This window comes from Eleutherodactylus coqui, chromosome 3, assembly GCF_035609145.1.
Source record: "Eleutherodactylus coqui strain aEleCoq1 chromosome 3, aEleCoq1.hap1, whole genome shotgun sequence".
Lineage (NCBI taxonomy): Eukaryota > Metazoa > Chordata > Amphibia > Anura > Eleutherodactylidae > Eleutherodactylus > Eleutherodactylus coqui.
The window spans coordinates 32472666-32497114 of record NC_089839.1 but is presented as its reverse complement, the minus strand read 5'-3'; the positions used below and the strand labels follow the sequence as shown (position 1 = coordinate 32497114).

The following is a 24449-nucleotide window of genomic DNA, read 5'->3' as shown; positions in this document are numbered from 1 at the left end:
AGGGCAACTATGCTGAGGCTGTGGCATGGGGGCCCATTCTAGGGACTGAGGAGAAGGCAGCCATACTGAACCCTGAGGAGAGGGGGCTATAGTAGAGACTAAGGAGTGGGGAGCCATGCTGGGGACTAAGGAGAAGAGGAGCCATGTTGGGGACTAAGGTGCGAGAGAGCCATACCAAGGACTGGGGCTAAGAGAAGCCATATTGGGGACTGAGGAGAGGAGAAGCTATGCTGGGGACTGAGGTGAGAAGGAGCCATGTTGGGGACTCAGGAGACGAGAAGCCCCTGAGGACTGAGTAGTTGGGGTCTGTATTAGGGACTAAGAAGAGAGGGAACTGTGCTGAAGGCTGAGGAAATGGATGGCCATACTGAGCACTGAGGAGAGAAGGAGCCATGCTGGAGGCTGGGGAGAGTGGGGATATATATTGAGGACTGAGGAGAGTGAGCCATATACTGGGCACTGAGGAGAGGGCATCTATATTGGGGATAATACTAGATAATTGTTAGTAGATGTATCTGATATTAAGGCTTATAAAGGACCATTTTTGTGCAAGTTTGGGTTGTCTTCTCAAAGACTTTAAATTAGCAATCATCAGTAATTTTGGATTATTACAGTATTGTCAGAGTGCACAGGGTATTCACATAAGTAAATGAACAAAACCATAATGATACAAGGAGTCTTCAGCTTAGTTGGTTAACGTTTCCAGACTAGTGTTTCTCCTCTCCTTGACTGAACTGTTTTTAACTTTTTCTCTCCTAGACGGAACTGTTTCTCTTAAACAGAACTGTTCATCTCTTTTCCTATACTGAAATATTCTCTTCTTCTCTCCTCTCTCCTCGACTGAACTTTCTCTCCTTAACTTTAGTCTTCTTGTTCTCCCCTCGATTAAACTATTCTTCTCTTCTCCTAAACTGAACTATTTGTCCTCTACTCTTAGACTGAATTGTTGTTACCCTCTCCTAGACCGAACTATTTTTCTCTTCTTTTCTCTTCTCCTCCACTAAAGTATTCTTCTTCTATCCTCGACTGAACTATTCTCTTCCTCTTCTGCACTGAATCATTCTTCTCTTCTAGCTTGAACTATTTTTCTCCTCTCCTAGACTGAACTATTTTTCTCCTCTCCTAGACTGAACTATTTTCTCCTCTCCTAGACTGAACTATTTTCTCCTCTCCTAGACTGAACTATTCTTCTCTTCTCCTAGACTGAACTCTGCAATAGTTGGAACCCCAATCACGCTCTTTATGCAAAGTTACAAAACCTCCCAGTTATCACCAACAAGAGGCAAAGGTAAGGCTATTTAGAAAACTATCATTGGCACGAAGCATTAAGGAGTGCTCTGGTGCATACACATATACCAATGTCTTAAGCCATGTGCTGTGGAGTTGCTGTGGACCCAGGAGAATAAATTAGATGCCTCATATTTCTTTTCACCTCGCCTTGTTACACCAGCATATTTTTTTACATTTTCGTGACGGGATGTTTCTTATTTTTTCAGTGTCGATCTGAACAATTTATTTTCGTAAAGCTTTACTGAGGCAATCCCTTTAGATTCTGTGGATAGATAATGGGGGATAACTTTAGATTTTGGTACAACCCTTTAAATGTATTTCCAATAAAATTATGCATGTTATTGAGTTGGGGAGGGCAATGAAGGACATCCAGTGTACTTATGTTAATATTACCGTCTACATACTATAGTGTATTACTCAATATTAAGAGAATATTGTACATATTGCTCATTTCAGATATTACTCTAGCTATACAAGATATTGCTACAGCAAAACCAAGGCAGAAGGGTGTGCCAAGGAAAGTCTGCAGAAGAAAAGAACTATCAATGGATAAAAGTGATGTTAGTAATGAGGACAGAGCTGCAGAGAGTAGAGAAGAGAGCTCAGAGAAGAGACCAACAGAAACGAAGTATAATAATTCTGGGTCTGGTTTGCCCGAAAGAGATTTCGAGATGTTAGATTGTGACTTTTCTCCAGAGGATGTACCGGATGGAGCACAGATAAGTAAAGCATTCAATAAACTATGTAACATAGTACGAGATAGAATAAGAGGGTACAAAAAACCAGAGCCTTCTGCAGAGTTCTTCACCAAGGGCCGTTATGTCCTTGTAACAGGTGAATCAAGTTACACAGACCCCTGCTTTTATTCCTCTCCTCAAGCTGGAGGTCGAATAACTGTTAGCGTTATCCATGATGTAGCACCAGGTGATGATATTGTTCTACCAATTCCCGAAGTTCCGGAGCCTTCTGAGCCATCAGAAAGTGAAGATGATGATGCTAGTTCTGAAGGCAAAAAAGAAGATGAACCTGAAATTGATGATACACCTAAAGATGAAGATGAAGAAGGAAAGAAGCAAAATGGTGGTAAGGAACCAGAGACTAAAGATGACTCCAAAAAGACACCAGATGTCCCTAGACCAGATGATGCGCAGCAAGGGTCTAGAAACTCTGGCAGTTCTTCAAGTTCCGGAAATTCAAAGATCTCAAGCAGTGACAAGAGTCTGAGATTGAGCAGATTTCGAAATGATGACAAAGATGACAAGCGTCTAACACCCTTCAGAGGAAGAGACTTCCCAAGCTCTATGAGCTATGAAAAGGTTGAGGTGGTTGAATCAATTGAAAAGATTACTGATGATAAAACGAAGAGTTATGAAGAAACGGCAGTGATCGTGGAAACCATGATTGAGAAGACCAGAAAGAAATAATGATGGGATTGTTCATTAGACTGAATTGAGATGGTGTCTCAAAAATATTTTCTTGAGTTTTAGCTCTAGGATATATTTACTGAATTTACTAATTTTCCATGAAGATAGATGATGATTTTGACTTATTTTCTCGTTTGATCCTGGAAAGAAAAAATGGTTGAGAAGAACGTGTGGCAGTTAGAAGTGATTCCCGTGGATTTGAGAATATTTCTTCTTTACGGGCAGTTGGTGAAAAGGCCAATCTCTCTCCATAATGATGTCCGTGATATTTCATTGCTCTGTGATTTAGCTTGCTACATCTGGCTAATTTGCATTGAAATAAAGACTTGGCTTCTGAAGCATCATTTACAAATGTGCTGCTATTTTTATTACACGTAAGGTGTTTCTTCTTATCACAGTGCGGAAAAGCATCTGCTCATCTAAATTAGGTCTTTGGTCATGCATCATGGTGCCAGAAGTGGTTGATGAAGTGCGGCTGACAGACGGGATCATATGTTATCACAGTTCTTTCTCTGTTTGGACGAGCAACATAATTCGGTGCAGAATACAAAGAGAATGGGTGGAGCCCCATTATAGGTTTTAAAAAATGTCTGCAAGGGCTATGGTGCTTCAGTACACAAAGGTGTATTTAGGATATTATTTTATGGAAGGTGCTGTAAACTGGTGTGACTGCCATAGCTAAAAGCAATGGGCATGTAGTGAATCAGGCATAGAGGAGAAGAAAAAAGGCCAGTGATGGAGCAAACCTCTGCATATAAATGCATTCAAAGAAAAGGGATGATAACCTGACTTTTCTTTTTATTAACACCTTAAAGGCCAGGCTGTTTTGTACCTTAAGGACACTTTTTAGGGATTTTACCCATGTGATGGTTTTATCGCCGAATTTTTCTTCCTTCAGCTACCAAAATTATTTTTGCAGGTTTTTTTAAACATTTATAGTTGTTTTTTTTTTTTAATTATTATTAGAGATGAGCGAGCACCAAAATGCTTGGGTGCTCATTACTCAAGCTGAACTTTTTGTAGTGCTCGAACAAACCCCATTGAAGTCAATGGAAGACTCGAGCATTTTTTAAGGTGACCCATGCTCTGCATAGGGGAGGGTGTGTGATTCACCTGAAAACATCAGAAAGTGATGGAAACACCACAGAAATGGATAGGGAACAATGGGGGCAGCATGCATGGATGCATCTGAGGCTCCCAAGTTGCACTATTAAGCTAAATTGTGGGCAAGAGCCTGGTGGTCACCCCCCTAACAATTTAGTTGGGCCAGACCATAATCAGCAAGGCACATGTGCTGGCACATCTTAGCTAAGCACCACACTAGGTGGCACGAAGGCCAATCACCGCCTGCGGGTGACACCACTGCCTCTTCTCCTGGGTTTCATGCTGGCATTGCTGTCCAATCCCCCCCAGGATGCAGGCACGAGCCTGAGTCCACAGCGTACTGAAATTTTCCCAGTCCCTGCCTCTCCCCGAGGGGCTTCTTAACCAATGCGCCAGGGAAAGACAGCATGAACTGTAAAGAAATTAGTGGCCAAAGATGGATACCATGCTGGGATACGTTTCTGTACGCCGTGTGACCCTTTTAAAATTGTGCTTCATACAAATCATAGACAAATTAATGTATGATTGTAAGTGCCATCTCATGCCACCTCCATCGCAGCATTTCATTAGCCACAAACGCGAGCAGAGGGGGGACTCAGAGGTCAGTACTTCTACATGTTTAGTGAAGAAAACAACCCTGCGTGGAAGACTGGGTGGTGGATAAACTACTGGACGCGTTATCCACTATCCACATCATCACCTGATCGCACTGTTGTGGTTTTAATACTGGTGTACCACGCAGACCTGCAAACTGTGAGATGAAGCTAAGGAGCGTAGATATGCTGTGTTCTACTTCTCCCTCAGCAGCAGGCACTGTTTCACCCTGCCTGGAGTTTTTAGTTCCTATATAGTCTGTATACACCAGTAGCAGTATACTGTATAGAAGCGGTAACAGTATGCAGTATACAGCCGGGATGCTTGTGAATGCTTTGTGCGCACTACTGGTCCCAGGCAGCCAAACTGATGATGTGCAAAAGTCGAGTTGTAGTCCTTAAAAGGACTGTTGGGTTCCTTGAAGATGGATCCCTGCCTAAACGCTCCTTATAACCTACACTAATGCTCTTCCTCATTCACAGCAGCTCTGTCCCTAAACTAACCCAGCCTCCGTGTGAGGCGAGCATCAGGTGACCTGAGTTTTTATGCTCCTAGGTCACCTGATCCGGCCAGCCAATCACTGCTATAGACGTGCACAGGGTTGGCACGTCATAGCAGGAGGTGACAAAGCCTTCCCTGCATGTTCATTGGCTAAAAAAGCCGCTAAACATGTGGGGAGGAGAGGGTGAAATTTTCTCGAACACCGTAATGAGTACTTTCGAGTATGCCAATGCTCTAACGAGCATCAAGCTAGGACGAGCATGCTCGCTCATCTCTAATTAGTATATTTACTCTAAAATAAAGTACTGTATGGGAATGGGTTTCCTATTTTTTTTCAGATGTTTTGATATATAGTATGTATGGTTTTGGATTACAGGGCGCATACAGCGACGGTTTTGGTTGGCGTCGGCTTTGTTGTTTTTTTTTATGTGTATATTTTTATTTTATTTTAATTTTTTTTAACTTATTTATGCAATTATTTTTTTTTTATATAAGACCTCTGGGGGACATTCACATGTTTTTTTTTTTTTTATACTTTTTCACTGTAGCTGGGGCATCCATAGGAGCCCCAGTTGCAGGAGAAAACATGCCCTTGTAGTGACAATAGTCACTGGCAGAGCTGATCAGGGTCTGATAGGACCCTGCAGCTCTGCTGTAACAGGAGGCTCCTGGCGGTCACAAGATCGCCGGCTCGCGTAGTGGAAGAAACACTTCCACTTTCACTTCTTAGTACATAGCGCCCATTCAGCACTATGTACCAGGGAAAAGAGAAGGCAGAAGTGGTTAAAAACCACTTCTCCTCTGGGCTCTCAGCTGTGACTAACAGTTGACAACCCGGCCGTATTTTTAGTATCAGCCGGGATTAAAGCCCAGGACCAAGCACTGTAAATTTACTGTGCTTGGTCCTTAAGGGGTTAAAAACCAAAACCAGCAAAAACAAATGTGTTTTGAGGAATAAGCATCTTCAGTGAACTGCTGGAGGAAAACACAAGCATAGCAGAGATTCTTGTTTTGTGTGTTCCTTCTCTACTCATGGGAATGCATCAAACAAGGATGTGATATAGTTGTTTTCTCCTCCAGCATTTCACTGAAGAAGAGGCTTATGCCTTGAAATGTGTTTTTTTTTGCTGGCTTTGGAATTTAATAAAGAGAAGTCAGTTATCATTCCTGCTCTTTGAACTCATTTGTACGCAGAAGGTTGTATCCTCACCGGGACTTTTATCTCCACTTCCATGCTCGAGCAACATAATTGACTCACTTTTTGCTTATTTTAGTATTATACTGTGTCCAGGAGAGGAATAAAAGAAAGATTGAGATATTTTAATAATGGGACTTCAACAGTGGTTATTTGTAAACATCACTATGTTCTGGTAAGTGAGTTGGGGTAGAGAACAGGTGGGGCATGTGCCTCAGGCACATTTAGCACGGAGGGCAGGGGGCACTGGCTTAACCAAGATTAAAAGCCAGGTGATTGCTGCAGACCACGCCAAACACACAAACACCTCTATGAGTAGCAATCATCTGACCGATGCGCTCTGAGTGGAAGGTGGGACAGGCACACCTGACTACACTGTCCCACCTCAGCCGCTGTGACAGCTGAACCCACTCTCTCCTGCTCCTCTTCATTCTAATTTCTATGTGCCACACCGTGCATTATACTTATGAGGCTCTCATGCAGTTTTTGTTCTCTCATCATGCCACTGGGGCCAACACTGGGTGTGTCTTCTGTCCTCTTCCACTGTCTCCAGCACCTCAGAGCAGGCGGAACCAGGGAACAGATAACAGAGGATGGAAGATGCCCCCAGTGCCAGCGATGCGAAAGATCAGATGATGTGTGAGGGCATTATTAATGTAGTTCACAAAGCAGGCAGAAGGTATTAGAGACCTGAGGGAGAATGTTAGTAGTGTGAGGACCATATGGAGAGCACTATTAACTACTGCCACTGTAGGTCACAAAGAAAGCACTATTATTACTGGGGGCCACAAGGAGCATTATTAATAATAGGGGTACATTAGGAGTATTATTACTACTGGGTGGTCGCATACTGTGTTTCCACGAACACAGGCTAAGGCTCAGTCCAGGTCCCTACCACTGCTCTCTGGAGCTCCGACATGTTGAGCCGCAGCATTGAATGGCCAATTCATAAATCCTGCTTCCACAATGTGATGGCTGTGATTGATTCCTCGACCAATGCTCAGCCAATCAATGCAGTGCTCGATGAACCAATCACAGCCATCGCATTGGTTCATCGATCGCTGCATTAATTGGTTCTTGAGCGCTGCTCAGCCAATCAGAGCCATGGCTTCCTGGAGGTGGGATTTATGAATCCCATAACCAGGAAATAATCTTCTGTGGGCGGCCAAGGTCTGCAGGATGCACGGCGGAGCTCCGGACAGCAGCAGGAGGTGAATCGCACTTTCTTTTACATCAAATAGACAGATTTCAATGCAAACTTTGTTGCAGATTTGCTGTAGAATTTTTCAGAAGACCCACAGTTAATGAACCATATGTAAATGCATCCTAATGAGAAAGACTCAAGCAACCTATCTTGGTACTCTATTCGAAATACTTTTCCAGTGTTTTCTCGCTCCACGATGTGCCCAACTGTCACTTCTTAACATCTGTGTTTGTTTATATATATACAGATACATATATATATATATATACACATATATATATATATATACACACACACATATATATATATATATATACACACATATATATATATATATATATATATATATATATAAAACAGGTACTCATCATTCCTTCAGCCCCCAGTCATCAGGGCCCTTTCATGGCACACCTTCAGCCCCCTAGTCAGCAGGACTCATACACAATTTCTTCGGCACTGGGTCTTCAAGCCTTCCCACTGTCTGGTGCGGCCCCGATCATCAGGCCTACTGTCAGTCTCTCCTCTTTTGTGCTGCTCCCAAGCATGGGAGCAGAAAAGCACAAGCAACCAGCTGCCTCCACCACTTCATCAGTTCTTTTTGCTCGCTGGGCCTCTCATCTACTGCTGCTGATTTCTCTGCTGTGTGCTGCCAGGCAGAACACTAACTGTGCTATCTGCCCCCTGTGATGCAGCACAGACCTTATACAAGGTGCCGGCCACACCTAGAACATTCCAGTGACTTTTGGAGGGGGAAAGCTACAATCCAGGGCATTACTTTTTTGATACCAACTGGATGACTGTGCCATTATCCAAGATGACTGTTGCTGCAGAGTCATGTAAGGAAGCATGACCAAAAGTCCTTCAGATGTTCACTGTATCAGAGCTGAGCTCCAGCAAACCTTTGAAGGTCCTGGCAGGGCCATAAAACAAGGTAAACCAGTAATACATTCATACATGTAAACAAAGGAGTGTTTAAAGGAAGTCTGTCGCCTAATTTTTAGTAATACAAGCAGATTACACAATTACATGTGCGCTATTATGATGAATCCATAGACACCTTTATCAGTTTCCAGTGGGTTACCATTACCCACTGCACACAAATTGCAGTGGAATGCATGGTGTCTCCAGCAGGCGGAGCTGTAGACATCACTAAGGGCAGAGAAAGGAGCAGTTTTTCAGGTAATATAAAGGGAGCGAGCTTGGACAGCAGATAGAGATGGACCTGCCCGTCGGACAGGTTAATTTGCATATGGCACGCAACATTTTTGAGGAGGGATATCTCCAGAATGGTAACCCATTGGAAACTGATAAAGATGTCTATGGATTCATAATAACACATGTAACTGTGAACTCCCGTATCACTAAAATTAGGTGACAGATTTCCTTTAACCCTTTACTTTCCCCCTGGCATATTAGCCTTTTACTCTCCAGCTCAATACTATGGACCAATTCCAGCAACCTGATTGGTTCTGATTCACAATTGCAGCAACCTGGTTGGTTGTTTGGGTTGTCTGATGCAACCCGATTGGTTGATAGTACTGAGCTGGAGAGTAAAATGCTAATATGCTTCCCCCTGACATGTACAAGTGGCAAGTCTTGTAAATAGCATGGAGTAAACACAGACAAATATCAATTCAATCAAATTGTAATTTTCCATTGAAAGGAACATATTAGGAAATCGCTCTTCATAAAGAAAAAAAAAATTAATAATTCCATATTATGGGTGGTGGAGCGAAACATGAAAAAAGAAGGATAATGCAAAAGTAAAGTAAGTTCTCAATGCACAAATAACATCATAAATGGGGAACAGAATATTTTTTTCTCTAAATTCATTCAGACATAATTTCATTAGGATTTATTATATTTTCGATTTGAGCTTTAAAAAAATACTATATATTTTCAATCATTTAAAATAAATTTGCCAGAATGTTTGGTTATTTGGTATTTGCAGTGTCCATGTGACACGTTGAGATCTATTATAAATGGACCAAGTAAAAAAATGTAATCAAATATTCACTATACGGTATCTCAGTATTCCACATTTGTAAATACATGCTAGAATACTTGTAACATAATTAGAGATGAGCGAGCATACTCGATAAGGCAAACTACTCGAGTGAGTAGTGCCTTATTCGAGTACCTGCCCGCTTGTCTCTAAAGATTCAGGTAACCGCAGGGGTGGGGAGCGGCGGGGGTGAGCGGGGAGGAACGGAGGGGAGATCTCTCTCTCCCTCTCTTCCCCCTGCTCCCCCCAGCTCACCGCCACAACTCACTTGTCACCAGCGCCTGCAGCCGAATCTTTAGAGACAAGCAAACAGGTACTCGGATAAGGCACTACTCACTCGAGTAGTTTGCCTTATCGAGTATGCTCGCTCATCTCTAAACATAATCCATAATACACCATGCAACTTGTTCCAAAGTCATGCCTTTTAAGGAGGACTTGTCCGCTCTCCTGCCATGTCTGTTTTAGTAAACACTTGTATTCCCCATAATAAAGTGATTCTGGATAATCTTATCTTACAATTCTAGGTTGTCTCGTTCCCCTGTTATTTCTCCTTGAAATTTGTGAATAAATTGACTACTGGGTGTATCAGTTGGGGGGCGTAGCTTTACACAGTCGGACATTGTCCAATCAGTTTTGACAGTGTGAGACTGTGTAGGGAAACGCCCCCAACTGGTAACATCCAGTTGTCAATTTATTCATAAACCTCCAGGAGCAGTAACACAGGAACGAGACAACAGAATCCCAGAGTGTCTATAGACCGTATTCTCCTCCTTCTGCTTTCTAAAACTCAACAAAAAGAAAACTGAACTCATTATCTCACTTGCTTCTCACTCAACACCCACAGCAGATGTATCACTTGCACCAGTCTGCTGTCTTGGTGAAGCATTTGACTCCATCCTCTCCTTCAAACCATATATACACACCTCCTGCTTTCTTCAGCTCAAAAATATCTCTTGGATACGATCTTACCTCAACCCCGAGTCAACAAAAGTGGTAGCGCACACTTTCTCCATTTCCTGTCTAAACTACTGCAACATCCTTCTCTGTGGCCCCCCATCCAATGCTCTTGCACTCCTCCAATCCATCCTAAACTCTGCTGCCCCGCTTACCTGCCTCTCTCCCATTTACTCTCCTGCGTCTTATCATTGACATACAAGGCTGTCCACAACATGTTCCCTTCATCCATCTTCGACTTAATAACCTGATACTTCCCTAAACATGACCTCCGATTCCAGCAAGACCTTTTTCTCTGCTCCCTTTATATAATCGTCTTTAGGATTTCTCCCATGCATCCCTCATACTCTGGAACTCACTCCAACACATCAAACGTTGAACCACTTTGGAGAGCTTTAATATGAACCTCTAAACCAACCACTTCCGAGAAACTAGAACCTACAATAGCTCTGCTGAAACCACAACATGAACCTCTTCTACTCCAACCTTCTGTCTCCCCTTCCCTCCTCCCTTGTAGTATTGCAAATGTTTAAGAGTAGCATGTAAAAAGCAGAAATCTGTTTTCCACATCTCTCTAAGTCCTGTGGAACCACTACTATGACTGAAGTAAGGAAAGTGTACTCAAAGTGGCCTTCTACTGCCACAATACTTGTATGGAGTCGTCGTTGGACTGGTGTTCTTTCAAGGGAATCTCAACACGGATGAGTCTCTGAATCTCTTGTGGATGACGGCGGATGACTTCCTGGATGATCTACCCCTCTCTCGTAGTAGAAGGAGGACACTTCCAGTATGCTTTCTCTACTTCAGTCATAGAATTGGTCCAATGGAACGTAAAGAGATGTGTAAAGTTGATTTCTGCTTCTTGGAGACAACTACTTGCTAAAACAGACATGTCAGCAGTGGTGACAATTCTTCTTTGGAAGAGGAGTCTCATTTTTTACAGATAGTACCTTACGCTAGTTTTCGGATATATGTGGATCTCAGATAAACTCATGTAAATGCGCCCTAAAGTGCAAGAAACATAAAAACTGTATAAAGCAGAAAATATCAATTACTACTATACAAAAAAATATGCATTCAGTTTTAGCTTAAAATATTTTCTTTTAATCGTCTCCTTTTTCAATAAATACGTGTCTCACAATTCAGTTATTTTGTGATTCGGGCAGACATTTTTTCCAAAAAAAAACTTTTAGCTAAGAAATATAAACAAAGATATTTAAAAATTGCTGCTATATATCATTTAATGTTTTTTTTTTCAAACATAGAACTGCATGATTACAAGAATGCAAATGAATGTACATGATAATTAAAAATAGTCACAGAGGTGGAATGAAGGCTAAATAGTTTTTATACAGAGAGCGACGACTTTCGAAATTTCTAATGATTTTATAATTAGTACATATACATGCACACATGTGTTGCACGCTGCACGGATTCATGTGGGTCTCTGTGTGTCACCTTCATATACAAATACTCATATACATATTTTCCTTTGGTATTTCGTCTCTCCAAGTTTAATACATTTCTAACTTTTAAAAAACGGGAACCTGAATATAGCATAATATACGGCCTTTTACATAAAAGTGGGCCTGTCATCAGTTTAGTATTCTCAAACTCCCCCATAGTGTTTTCAATGATGTTTAATGCACCTCTGACATATATTTGGACACAATGGAGGAATGGTCATGAGCCTAAAAACTTACATTCATAATCTGGCTACTTGTATGCAAATTCCCAGTTTAGAGTCACAAAGGCGGGCCTCTAGTGCCCCGAATCACGATGTCGTTAGATTACATACACCCCCTCCACAGGATGTCCGCCAACCAGTGCTTGTGTTGTGTTGCCATTTGTCCCTTCACCGGGTATACAAATCCGTCTACCTTAGCATCCAGTGCATCTAGAATGCTCCATATGTAGATATTGCGACTCAATGCACATGTGTGTTTCTAATGAGGACAGAGGGCTGCACAGCACAAATGCAGGATTTCACATTGATATGTGCTGATGTCAGCGGGCATTCAGCAGAGGCGGCATGGTGATTCAGGGCTCCAGTGGCCCACCTCCGTTACTCTAAATGGTGAATTTGCATACAAGGCGCCAAATTATAAATGTAAGTTTTCAGGCTCAATAGCATTTTTCTATTGTATCCAAAGATATGCCAATGGTGTATTAAGCAATGGGATGGCACTTTGAGAAAGGTCATTTTGTTGACAGGTTGCCTTTAAATATATAGTACATGAAATAATTTCCTGTAAGAAATATAATAATACTCTGCATTAAAAGGGTTGTACAGGAAGGGAAAATTCATACCCAATCCAGTGATGTTCAATCATATCCTGCTTCTGAAACCAGGTCCGGTGATATGGCCCTTCTATTGGCTATAACATAATTTGAGGTGACTGGCTGTTTGGCTCATTTCAATAACCAAGCCACCCACTCCTTTGTCTCTGCATAGGCCATGACAGAGAATGGGGTTGGGTTAGTTATGGAAATGAGCCAAACAGCCAGCCCCCAAAGAGCTGCGAAGGGCCAGAATGAAGGGTATACCATGTGACCTGGTCTCGGAATCTGGCTGGAAGTGAAAGTTCTGACACTGTTAGACCAGGTATTTAACCTTCTTGAACAATTCTTTAAAGGGGTTATCCCAAAATTGACTTTAATCACCTATCCACAGGATAGGTGATAAATGTCTGATTGGTGGAGGTCTCACCACCAAGATCTCCACCAATCCCAAGAATAAGGTCCCATGCTCCCTTCTCCTCCTTACTGCGGGCTTACTGCATCCCTCACAATGAGGAGGAGATTGAATATAGCAGTGATCGCACATGCACGGCGCTGCACCATTAATTTCAATGTGGCTGACGGTAATAGCAAAGTACGAGCGCTCAGCTATATCTAGCTGGCCTTCAGAAGATGAAAGCAGTAGGACTTTTCATGTTTGACCAACACTCCATTCAATCTCCTTCTCACTGCACGAGATGCAATAAGCCCAAAGTGAGGAGGAGAAGGGGACACAGGACCCCGTTCTGAGGATCAGAGGGGATCTGAGTGGTGGGACCTGCGCGTATCAATCTTTTATTGCCTAGTTTGTGGATAGGTGATAAAAGTCAATTTCGGGATGACCCCTTTAAAGGAACATATCAGGAAAAACCGATGTACAGTGTTCTACCCAATGCAGGGCTTGAGGGGGCTGTGCATGACACAATAACCACAAAATTAGAAGACATTTCCCTTCAAGTCCTGCACTAGGTGTGACACAGAGCATCAGTTTAACCCAATGCCTTTTCTTGTATTAAAGGGGTATTCCCATCTCGGCTTTTCATGGCTAACATGGGAAAAAACCCATCTGCGCTGTTCTAGCTACTTGTCGGAAAGACCCAAGCACTTAGCGCCACGCTGTTTCCACAGCTCTCATTGAAGTGAATGGGAGCTATGGAAAAAGCGTAGCACAGTGCGATTGGCCAGTAGCCAAGGCAGTGGATTCTCATCTTGGTTATGAAAAACTGAGAAGGAAATACCCCTTTAATTGTCTGAAAATAGTAAATGCATCAAGTTAGTTAATAATAATTCAATACAAAAATGAAAAAAATATATAATTGTGCTTTAATATCTCAATTTTGTTTCGCCACATTCATATAAAACCAATATACTTACATTATCAGATATTTTATTGCACGTTTGGCAGTCGTTATGGACATTACAGTAAAATAAAAATCCTCTTGGAGAATCTTCAAATATTAACCCTTTCCAATCCAATTTTGGATTCAGGCTTTCCTAAAAGGCTTTCTCTTTTTGCTGTTATACAACGGTGCCATCTGCTGGCTAAAGCCAGTGTGTGTGTGCGCCAGAGAGGCTCGGACAGCAGAGTGGCTGGCAATAGATGGTAAGAATACCCTGTCGGACGTCTTCTGACATTGGAGCTGTACAAGCTTCGATCAGAATGTAGGAAGACGGCAGACAGTGGATTAGAAAGGGTTAAATAATTAAATTAATAAACATTTTTAGAATTTTAAAGTTGCTCTGAAATCTATACTGTAGCTCACATATTTTACAAGCTGCTGCGATGGCATATATTTATACAGTGAGAATGAGAAGGAAAAACAGATAAAACAGATAAAAAGGGCAGTGTATTGTGCAAATGAATATGGTCCTTAGGGGCCCCCAGTAGTGTCCCCAAACCCCCGCCTCCTACAGTTTAGGGGTAAAACCACTAGCATCTTCTGGTTGTACTTACAGATGTGTTCTTCATTACCTTTCCTCATGGTTTGACATATAATGAGATGTGTGACATGAGATGTCCAGCTTGGAAAAAGAACATGATGTTGCGTTACTCTGTCAGGAGATATCTATGCTATATATTTTTAGATGTTGCCATCTAGTGGTTGTGACGTGACTAGCATGTCTGTTAATGAATTGAATTTGATTAATTAAAAATTGGAGTATTTAAAGGGGTTGTTCAAGTTGTAAGATCTCGGGACAATCCCTTCCCCATGCAGTAAAATAATAAATTGTGATATACTTACCTCTCCTCTCTCCCACTGTGTCCCACACCAGTGTTCGGTCCTCTGCTCTGGTCTCTGCTTCCAGCTGCAGTTCCGCCCGGCTTATGGGACATCATAGGGGCTGCAGCTTATAACATAGCTCAGTGATCAATGGTTGAGCTCTTTTATTGGCTACGGCTCCTGTGATGTCCCATAAAGTGGGCGGGACTACAGCTGGAAACACGGGACACTGTAGAATCGGGGTGAGGTGAACATATCACTATCTGTTGTTTTACTGCATGAGGAAGGGGTTGTCTCAAGATCTTACAACTCGGACAACCGATGTAATAAAATTGGAGGACAGGTAATGGAGGACACGTCTGCATTGCCTATATATAAGTCTTTCATGAAGAGGTTGTACCACAATCAACTTTTATCACATATCCATGATTGTGGGGTCTCACCATAGAGACCACCACTGATTACGAAAAAGAGGGTCCCATTTCCTCCTCTCCTCCTCACTGTAGGCTCATTGTAGCCCCCCGCGGTAAGCTGGAGATTGAATGGAGTGGTGGTTGCACATTCGTGGCTAGAGATAGCTAAGCACTTGCACTTGCCTATTTCTGTCAGCCCCATAGAAATTAATGGAGTGGGGCCACAAGCGCACAGCCAATCTCCACATCATTACGAATAGGTGCATGGAGCCCACAGTGACGAGAAGAGGGAGACATGGGATCGGTGGGGGTCTCAACAGTGAGATCTGCCCCGGTAAGACTTTTACCACCTGTCCCATGGATAGGTGATAAAAGTGGATTGTAGTAGAACCCCTTTAAGAAAATTTTACAAACTATCCTAATTTATTGAAATTTCCTGAAGATTAAAGCCTCAATGTGTGTCATTTTTAATGGCTCACCTAAATAGTTTATAGTTTGGTTTTTCTAAGTGCTAATCTACGGTATTTGATAGTAAAGGCACTGCCTCATAAAGACAAGCCATGTACATATGTTCTAATAGGGTATATGGATGTCATAGGGGATGTTCCCTCTTGTTATGGCGGATTCTGCTCATTCATGTGGCTGACCAGGCTGTAGTACATTTACCATTAGTGATTGCTACACGGCAAATATATGACGAGTCAGATAACTGATTGCTTGGGATTTCAGGAGCCATATCCACAGCCATTAGTGAATTTTCGAGAGACAACCCTGTCTAAATGGAAACCTTTAGACCTCACAGATCTTAGATCCCAATGATTTAATTATAATTATAATGTCTAAATGATATATCAAAGGACGCTGGACCTGGAGAACCCCTGGAACATTTCTGAAGTAACCACCAACAAAATATTTAAGGTACTTTTCTACGACTTTTATAGTTGGCCGTACACTTTCCTTCACTTATAGTTTGTTATGCAAATTTTAATTTTGGTTATATTAAACAATGATTGGCACACAAAACATGTTCTCAGTGCATGTCCGTGTCCATATTAGGGGGTAACAATTCCAAATAAAGGAATAGATGGCTATAAATATTCAAAACATATGATACTAAGAAGCTGGAATATCCTATACAGAGATTATAGGGTAGCTAAACTTTTTAAAAAAGTTTGACATGTCATAAGTTTTGATTGGTCCAGGTGCGGAGACCCCCAACTGATCGCTAAAACAAACTAATCTGAGCACCATGCCAATCCGACTGTTTCCGTCACTGCTTGGGGCGGTGTACCGGCTCCATTGAAAGCCTAAGGAGTCTGTACACCGCTCGCGATGGCAGCCGAACAGTCACAGCACTTGGCTGAGCACTTCAGCCTGTTAGTTTTAGCGATTGGTGGAGGACTCAGCAACCGGATCCCCACAATCAAAACTTTCGATATGTAGCTATAACATGTTAAAAGTTTTTGAAAAGTTTAGTTACACTTTAAAGTGTCAGAAAGAGAAAAATCAGGAAAGGAAAATATAACACAGACATGCAGGACAGCATTAGTTTTTGCTTTTGTTTAATAGACTTTTCAGGCTTCTCTCCACAGCCTCATCCAGTTCCTCTTCCAGCTCTTCCTTCTTTGACATAGCTAATTTTGACTGATAATCTCTAACTATTTGGTCTATGTAGGGGGCACTTTGAGTTCCATGCAGCATCAGGGTCCATTCTTTCAGAACACCTTTCTGTGGCATGCTCCCAACAAACCCAATCTCGAGAACCCAAGTACCTCTTGGGTCCTCCCCCCATGTGTGTGTGGTCATGAAGGGCCATTTATCAAACCCTACTTTAGAATCATCATCCCTAGGACGACGACTCAGCAAGATGGACTTGGTTCCCATTGGTGATGTCATATTGATGTTCAGGTCACCGCGCCTTGTAGAATTCACAGTTATTACAGCCTGAACATGTTCAAGGTATCGTACAAAGTTTTCCTTCCCTTCGCATGCATCAGTTGTGAGGGTGAGAATCAGTTTTCCATCTGGAGGTATTTTCCTGTGTACAAAACAGAATAAAAACAACGTTATGTAAGACTCATCACTTTATCCATCTTCATCACTGGTAGCCAACCTTAAAGGGCTGGTCCTACTGTAAGGAGGGGGGTGAAAGTTATAACTGCTTTATGTTAAGTACTATTTTCTTTTATTTTGTTATTCTACTATATCTCTAAGATGAGGTGGACCCGAGGAATTTGTCGAGCTGGAAAAAGACATTAAGTGACGAATTGCTAAGGTAGATGGTTGTGGTATAGGAGTCTCTCCTGCTTTGTTGTGTTGGTAGACTGCAATACTCTTCTGGACTGAAATTCTTTTATGACCCCCCCCCCCCCCCAAGCTGGGTACTCATTTTACTGATCTCGGAGGGATGGAAGGTTGAGTCAACCTGGAGCCAGCTACTCGCAACCTTCAGGTTGTGAGCAAGAGCTTTAGAATGCATTTCTGCTGCCTTAACACTCTACGCCACATGAACCCCTTATTTGCCACAATCAATATCAACTGCCGTATGTAAGCAGATGATAGGGGGAGAAAGCTCACAAGGTATCAATGGGTTCCTATGGCAGCTGGAGGCATGAGAAAGGCCTTTGTGCCTGCCATGCAATTCAACCTATTAGACCCCGCTTCCAGCAGAGTCCAATAGGCCATTGGTATAGTTAGTGTAGAATATAGTAAGGCAGTGTATTATCCTAGTGATCAAACAAACACATCTTATAGTCCCTTTGAGGGACTAAAGAATAGTGTCAGAAAAAGTTCAATAAAGTTTAATTTTTAAAAATCCAGTTAAAAAAGCACCTTTTTCCCCGAAAACCCCTTTATAAATAGATAAAGTACAGAAAAGTTTTAAAAAGCAAACGTAATAGGTATTACTATGTTCGCAACTGTAATACAACATTAACCACCCAGACAATAAAAATATTATGATTTATCCCGCTACAAAAAGAATTTTAAAAAGTAATGCCAGAAATGCTCTTTTTGCTCTGTTCACTACTCAAAAAATGCAATAAAAAGTATTCCAAAAGTCACATGTACCCCAAGCTGGTATCAATAAAAACTGCAACTCTTCCCACAAGAAACAAGACTGCACAGAGCTCTGTTACCAGAAAAAGAAAAAGGTTACAGATCTTATAATCCGGTGATGCAGATTAAGTAGTTTTTCTTTAAAAAGTGGTGTAACTGTGCTAAAGCAATAAAAGATAAAAAAAAATCTAAATAAACTTGGTATTGCGGTGATCGTGCTGATCCAGGTAAGAAAATGATCACATTACCGAATGGTGAATGCAGTAAAAACAAAAAGAATGCAGAATTTCTTTGTGGGGAGGGGGGAGGTGGGGGGGGGGGGGTGGCGGTTGGGTACCATTCCCCCCAGCTTTCCTCTTTTGTCAGATAGTGAAGCATTGAAGTGACTCTGCAGATACAGGACAATAATCTGTCTCCAGACCAGAGCGTGTAGGAACATTACCTCCACTTGTATCTTCTCTTTTTTAAATCAGTAATAAATAAAAGTTACATTTTAGTCTGTGATTTACAAATAGTCGCTGGTTGATTAATTACCGTCTGGCGTAAACAGGTAATTGCTGCCTTTCAACAACTAGTCAACAACTTTGCAGCAAGTGAACAACAATCTGTGTAAGAGCACAAATACTCATATGTTAACAATAGAGATGAGCGAGCACCAAAATGCTTGGGTGCTCGTTACTCGAGACGAAATTTTCGCGATGCTCGAGGGTTCGTTTCGAGTAACGAACCCCATTGAAGTCAATGGGCGACCCGAGCATTTTTGTATATCGCCGATGCTCGCTAAGGTTTCCATTTGTGAAAATCTGGGCAATTCAAGAAAGTGATGGGAACAACACAGCAACGGATAGGGCAGGCGAGGGGCTACATGTTGGGCTGCATCTCAAGTTCACAGGTCCCACTATTAAGCCACAATAGCGGCAAGAGTGGGCCCCCCCCCTCCCAAAAACTTTTACTTCTGAAAAGCCCTCATTAGCAATGCATACCTTAGCTAAGCACCACACTACCTCCAACAAAGCACAATCACTGCCTGCATGACACTCCGCTGCCACTTCTCCTGGGTTACATGCTGACCAACCCCCCCCCCCCCCCCGCACAACCCTGTGTCCACAGCACACACCAAAGTGTCCCTGCGCAGCCTTCAGCTGCCTTCATGTCACGCCACCCTCATCTCTATTTATAAGTGCGTCTGCCATGAGGAGGAACTGCAGGCACACACTGCAGAGGGTTGGCATGGCTAGGCAGCGACCCTCTTTAAAAGGGGCAGGACGATAGCCCACAATGCTGTACAGAAGCAATGAGAAATATAATCCTGTGCCACCGCCATCAGGAGCTGCACACGTGGGCATAGCAATGGGGAACCTATGTGCCACATACTATTCATTCTGTCAAGGTGTCTGCATGCCCCAGTCAGACTGCGTTTTTTTATAAATAGTCACAGGCAGGTACAACTCCGCAATGGGAATTCCGTGTGCACCCATAGCATGGGTGGCTCCCTGGAACCCACCCGCTAAATGTATCCCGTTGCAGTGCCCTGGACAGCAGAGCTAACGTCTGATTAAATGCAGGTGGGCTTCGGCCCAAACTGCATGCCCCAGTCAGGCTCGAGTTTTTTATAAGTATACACAGGCACGTACATCTCCCTAATGGGAAGTCCATGTGGACCGACAGCATGGGTGAGTCCCAGGAAGCCACTGGCGGTACATAAATATATCCCATTGCAGTGCCCAGCACAGCTGATGTAACGTCAGCTTTAATGCAGGTGGGCAAAAAATTAATTGGATTACACTGTAGGCGAGGGCCCAAAAAAATTGGTGTACCAACAGTACTAATGTACCTCAGAAAAATTGCCCATGCCCAACCAAGAGGGCAGGTGAAACCCATTAATCGCTTTGGTTAATGTGGCTTAATTGGTAACTAGGCCTGGAGGCAGCCCAGTTGAAATAAAAATTGGTTCAGGTGCAAGTTTCAACGCTTTAATGAGCATTGAAACATGTAAAAATTGTTTACAAAAATTATATGACTGAGCCTTGTGGGCCTAAGAAAAATTGCCCGTTCGGTGTGATTATGTGAGGTTTCAGGAGGAGCAGCAGGAGGAGGAGGATGAATAGAATACACAGATTGATGAAGCAAAAAGGTCAGCGTTTTTGATAGTCATAGAGAACGATGCTTCCATCCGCGGGTGCAGCCTACGTATTGCTTAGGTATCGCTGTTGTCCGCTGGTGGAGAAGAGAAGTCTGGGGAAATCCAGGCTTTGTTCATCTTGATGAGTGTAAGCCTGTCGGCACTGTCGGTTGACAGGCGGGTACCCTCTCTGACAAGACGCTAGCCGCAGGACAAGCAAGCACCTCCAGGGCATACAGCGCGAGTTCAGGCCACGTGTCCAGCTTCGACACCCAGTAGTTGTAGGGGGCAGAGGCGTCACCGAGGACGGTCGTGCGATCGGCTACGTACTCCCTCACCATCCTTTTACAGTGCTCCCGCCAACTCAGCCTTGACTGGGGAGCGGTGACACAGTCTTGCTGGGGAGCCATAAAGCTGGCAAAGGCCTTGGAGAGTGTTCCCCTGCCTGCGCTGTACATGCTGCCTGATCTCTGCGCCTCTCCTGCTACCTGGCCCTCGGAACTGCACCTTCTGCCACTAGCGCTGTCGGATGGGAATGTTACCATCAGTTTGTCCGCCAGGGTCCTGTGGTATAGCATCACTCTCGAACCCCTTTCCTCTTCGGGTATGAGAGTGGAAAGGTTCTCCTTATACCATGGGTCGAGCAGTTTGTACACCCAGTAATCCGTAGTGGCCAGAATGCGTGTAACGCGAGGGTCACGAGAAAGGCATCCTAACATGAAGTCAGCCATGTGTGCCAGGGTACCTGTACGCAACACATGGCTGTCCTCACTAGGAAGATCACTTTCAGGATCCTCCTCCTCCTCCTCAGGCCATACACGCTGAAAGGATGACAGGGAAGCAGCATGGGTACCCTCAGCAGTGGCCAAGCTGTCTCTTCCCCCTCCTCCTCATGGTCCTCCCCCTCCTCCTCAACGCGCTGAGATATAGACATGAGGGTGCTCTGACTATCCAGCGACATACAGTCTTCCCCCGCCTCCGTTTCCGAGTGCAAAGCATCTGCCTTTATGCTTTGCAGGGAACTTCTCAAGAGGCATAGCAGAGGAATGGTGACGCTAATGATTGCAGCATCCCCGCTCACCATCTGGGTAGACTCCTCAAAGTTTCCAAGGACCTGGCAGATGGCTGCCAACCAGGCCCACTCTTCTGTAAATAATTGAGGAGGCTGACTCCCACTACGCCGCCCATGTTGGAGTTGGTATTCCACTATAGCTCTACGCTGCTCATAGAGTCTGGCCAACATGTGGAGCGTAGAGTTCCACCATGTGGGAACGTCGCACAGCAGTCGGTGCACTGGCAGATTAAACCGATGTTGCAGGGTGCGCAGGGTGGCAGCGTCCGTCTTGGACTTGCGGAAATGTGCGCTGACCCGGCGCACCTTTCCGAGCAGGTATGACAAGTGTGGGTGGCTTTTCAGAAAGCGCTGAACCACCAAATTAAAGACATGGGCCAGGCATGGCACGTGCGTGAGGCTGCCGAGCTGCAGAGCCGCCACCAGGTTACGGCCGTTGTCACACACGACCATGCCCGGTTGGAGGCTCAGCGGCGAAAGCCAGCGGTCAGTCTGCTCTGTCAGACCCTGCAGCAGTTCGTGGGCCGTGTGCCTCTTCTCTCCTAAGCTAAGTAGTTTTAGCACGGCCTGCTGACGCTTGCCCACCGCTGTGCTGCCACGCCGCGCGACACCGACTGCTGGCGACGTGCTGCTGCTGACACATCTTGACTGCGAGACAGAGGTTGCGTTGGAGGAGGAGGAGGAGGGTGGTTTAGTGGAGGAAGCATACACCGTCGCAGATACCAGCACCGAGCTGGGGCCCGCAATTTTGGGGGTGGGTAGGACGTGAGCGGTCCCAGGCTCTGACTCTGTCCCAGCCTCCACTAAATTCACCCAATGTGCCGTCAGGGAGATATAGTGGCCCTGCCTGCCTGTGCTTGTCCACGTGTCCGTTGTTAAGTGGACCTTGGCAGTAACCGCGTTGGTGAGGGCGCGTACAATGTTGCGGGAGACGTGGTCGTGCAGGGCTGGGACGGCACATCGGGAAAAGTAGTGGCGACTGGGAATCGAGTAACGCGGGGCTGCTGCCGCCATCATGCTTTTGAAAGCCTCCGTTTCCACAAGCCTATACGGCAGCATCTTCAGGCTGATCAATTTGGCTATGTGCACGTTTAACGCTTGAGCGTGCAGGTGCGTGGCGGCGTATTTGCGCTTGCGCTCAAACAGTTGCACTAGCGACGTCTGGACGCTGCGCTGACAGACATTGCTGGATGGGGCCGAGGACAGTGGAGGTGAGGGTGTGGGTGCAGGCCAGTAGGCACTCGTGCCTGTGTCCTCAGAGGGGGGTCGGATCTCAGTGGCAGGTTGGGGCACAGGGGGAGAGGCAGCGGTGCAAACCGGAGGCGGTGAACGGCCTTCGTCCCACCTTGTGGGGTGCTTGGCCATCATATGCCTGCGCATGCTGGTGGTGGTGGCTCCCCAGCTGATCTTGGTGCGACAAAGGTTGCACACCACTGTTCGTCGGTCGTCAGGCGTCTCTGTGAAAAACTGCCACACCGTAGAGCACCTTGGCCTCTGCAGGGTGGCATGGCGCGAGGGGGCGCTTTGGGAAACAGTTGGTGGATTATTCGGTCTGGCCCTGTCTCTACCCCTGGCCACCACACTGGCTCGGCCTGTGCCCACACCCTGACTTGGGCCTCCGCGTCCTCGCCCGCGTCCACGTCCTCTAGGCCTACCCCTACCCCTCAGCATGCTGTATTACCAGTAGTGCAGAAACAGAACGCTGTAATTAAATGTGCCGCTTATTGGCCTGTGGTTGGAGGCTGACTTCGTTTACGGAACGCACAGCAGAGCCAGGAAAGAATTTTGCGCAAGCCTGCTGTAACACTTAGCTGGCTGCGTATGAATTAGGACAACTACCCCCAGCAGAGACCCAGTACACTGAGGACGGTCACAGGCAGCCCAAATAGATTTTTTTTCCCAAATGTTTTTGGAAAGGCCCACTGCCTATATACACTAAATATGTCTTCTGTCCCTGCCTCACCACTACTGGCCCTGGACAATGTAAAATTACTGCAGGACGCAATGCTCTGCACGGCCGATATCCAAAAAAAAAAAAAAAGTGCAACACTGCAAAAAGCAGCCTCCTCACTACTGCACACGGTTAGATGTGGCCCCAAGAAGGACTGTTGGGGTTCTTGAAGCCTAAAATAACTCCTAACACTCTCCCTATAGCAACTCCAGCAAGACAGCACTTTCCCTGAACTATGTCAGAATGCATCTGTGGCGAGCCGCGGGAGGGGCCGATTTATATACTCGGTGACACCTGATCTCGCCAGCCACTCACTGCAGGGGGGTGGTATAGAGCTTGAACGTCGCAGGGGGAAGTTGTAATGCCTTCCCTGTCTTTCTATTTGCCAGAAAAGCGCACTAACGTCTCAGAGATGAAAGTGAAAGTAACTCGAACATCGCGTGGTACTCGCCTCTAGTAACGAGCATCTCGAACACGCTAATACTCAAACAAGTATCAAGCTCGGACGAGTACGTTCGCTCATCTCTAGTTAACAACTTGCTGTCACGACCATCTCCAGCGATAATTTGAGTGCTAGTTGTCTTGTTTGTAGTCTGGTCAGAAGGTTCAAAAATCCAGCCTCCAGGACGCGCTTGCTCTGATTGGTTTTCGAGTGTCGCGGCTCGGCTGATCAATGCAGCGCTCGATGAACCAATCACAGTAATTCAATGCAATGGCTGTGATTGGTTCATCGAGCACTGCAGTGATTGGCTGAGACAATCCTGGAGTGCTTCCTGGAGGTGGGGTTTTGAACTTCCAAACCAGGAAGAGCTTGCTGAAGACTCCTGTCAAATGTGACGGAGCTTTGGGAGGAGACGTTTGGCAGAGCGGACAGCGCCTGTTAGGACTTTCTACTGTAAAAGTTGCATCACACGGCACGAAAACCACGATGCGATGCAACACAAAGGAAGGCTCCATGGTGAATCGGGCTACAAAACATCGCAAATCGTGCAATTTTTTTCTCGCAATGTAGCAGCCTACAAAACATCGCTAATGGGAAGGAACCCGTTGGAAAGCACGGG

At 44.6% G+C, this 24449-nt stretch overlaps 2 protein-coding genes across 2 annotated transcripts in view; one reads left to right on the top strand and one right to left on the bottom strand.

Moving 5' to 3' along the window:
• Nucleotides 1–2772, top strand: part of BFSP1 (beaded filament structural protein 1) — a 34160-nt gene extending 31388 nt beyond the window's left edge. Inside the window, exons 7-9 of the mRNA XM_066594477.1 lie at nucleotides 1203–1288; nucleotides 1747–2508; nucleotides 2572–2772. Coding sequence (XP_066450574.1) covers nucleotides 1203–1288; nucleotides 1747–2508; nucleotides 2572–2714 — 991 coding nt within the window. The 3' untranslated portion in view covers nucleotides 2715–2772. The remainder of the gene's footprint in view (nucleotides 1–1202; nucleotides 1289–1746; nucleotides 2509–2571) is intronic.
• Nucleotides 2773–15057: 12285 nt separating this feature from the next.
• The window catches only part of PCSK2 (proprotein convertase subtilisin/kexin type 2), a 208000-nt gene continuing 198608 nt past the window's right edge, over nucleotides 15058–24449 (bottom strand). Inside the window, exon 12 of the mRNA XM_066595463.1 lies at nucleotides 15058–17224. Coding sequence (XP_066451560.1) covers nucleotides 16732–17224 — 493 coding nt within the window. The 3' untranslated portion in view covers nucleotides 15058–16731. The remainder of the gene's footprint in view (nucleotides 17225–24449) is intronic.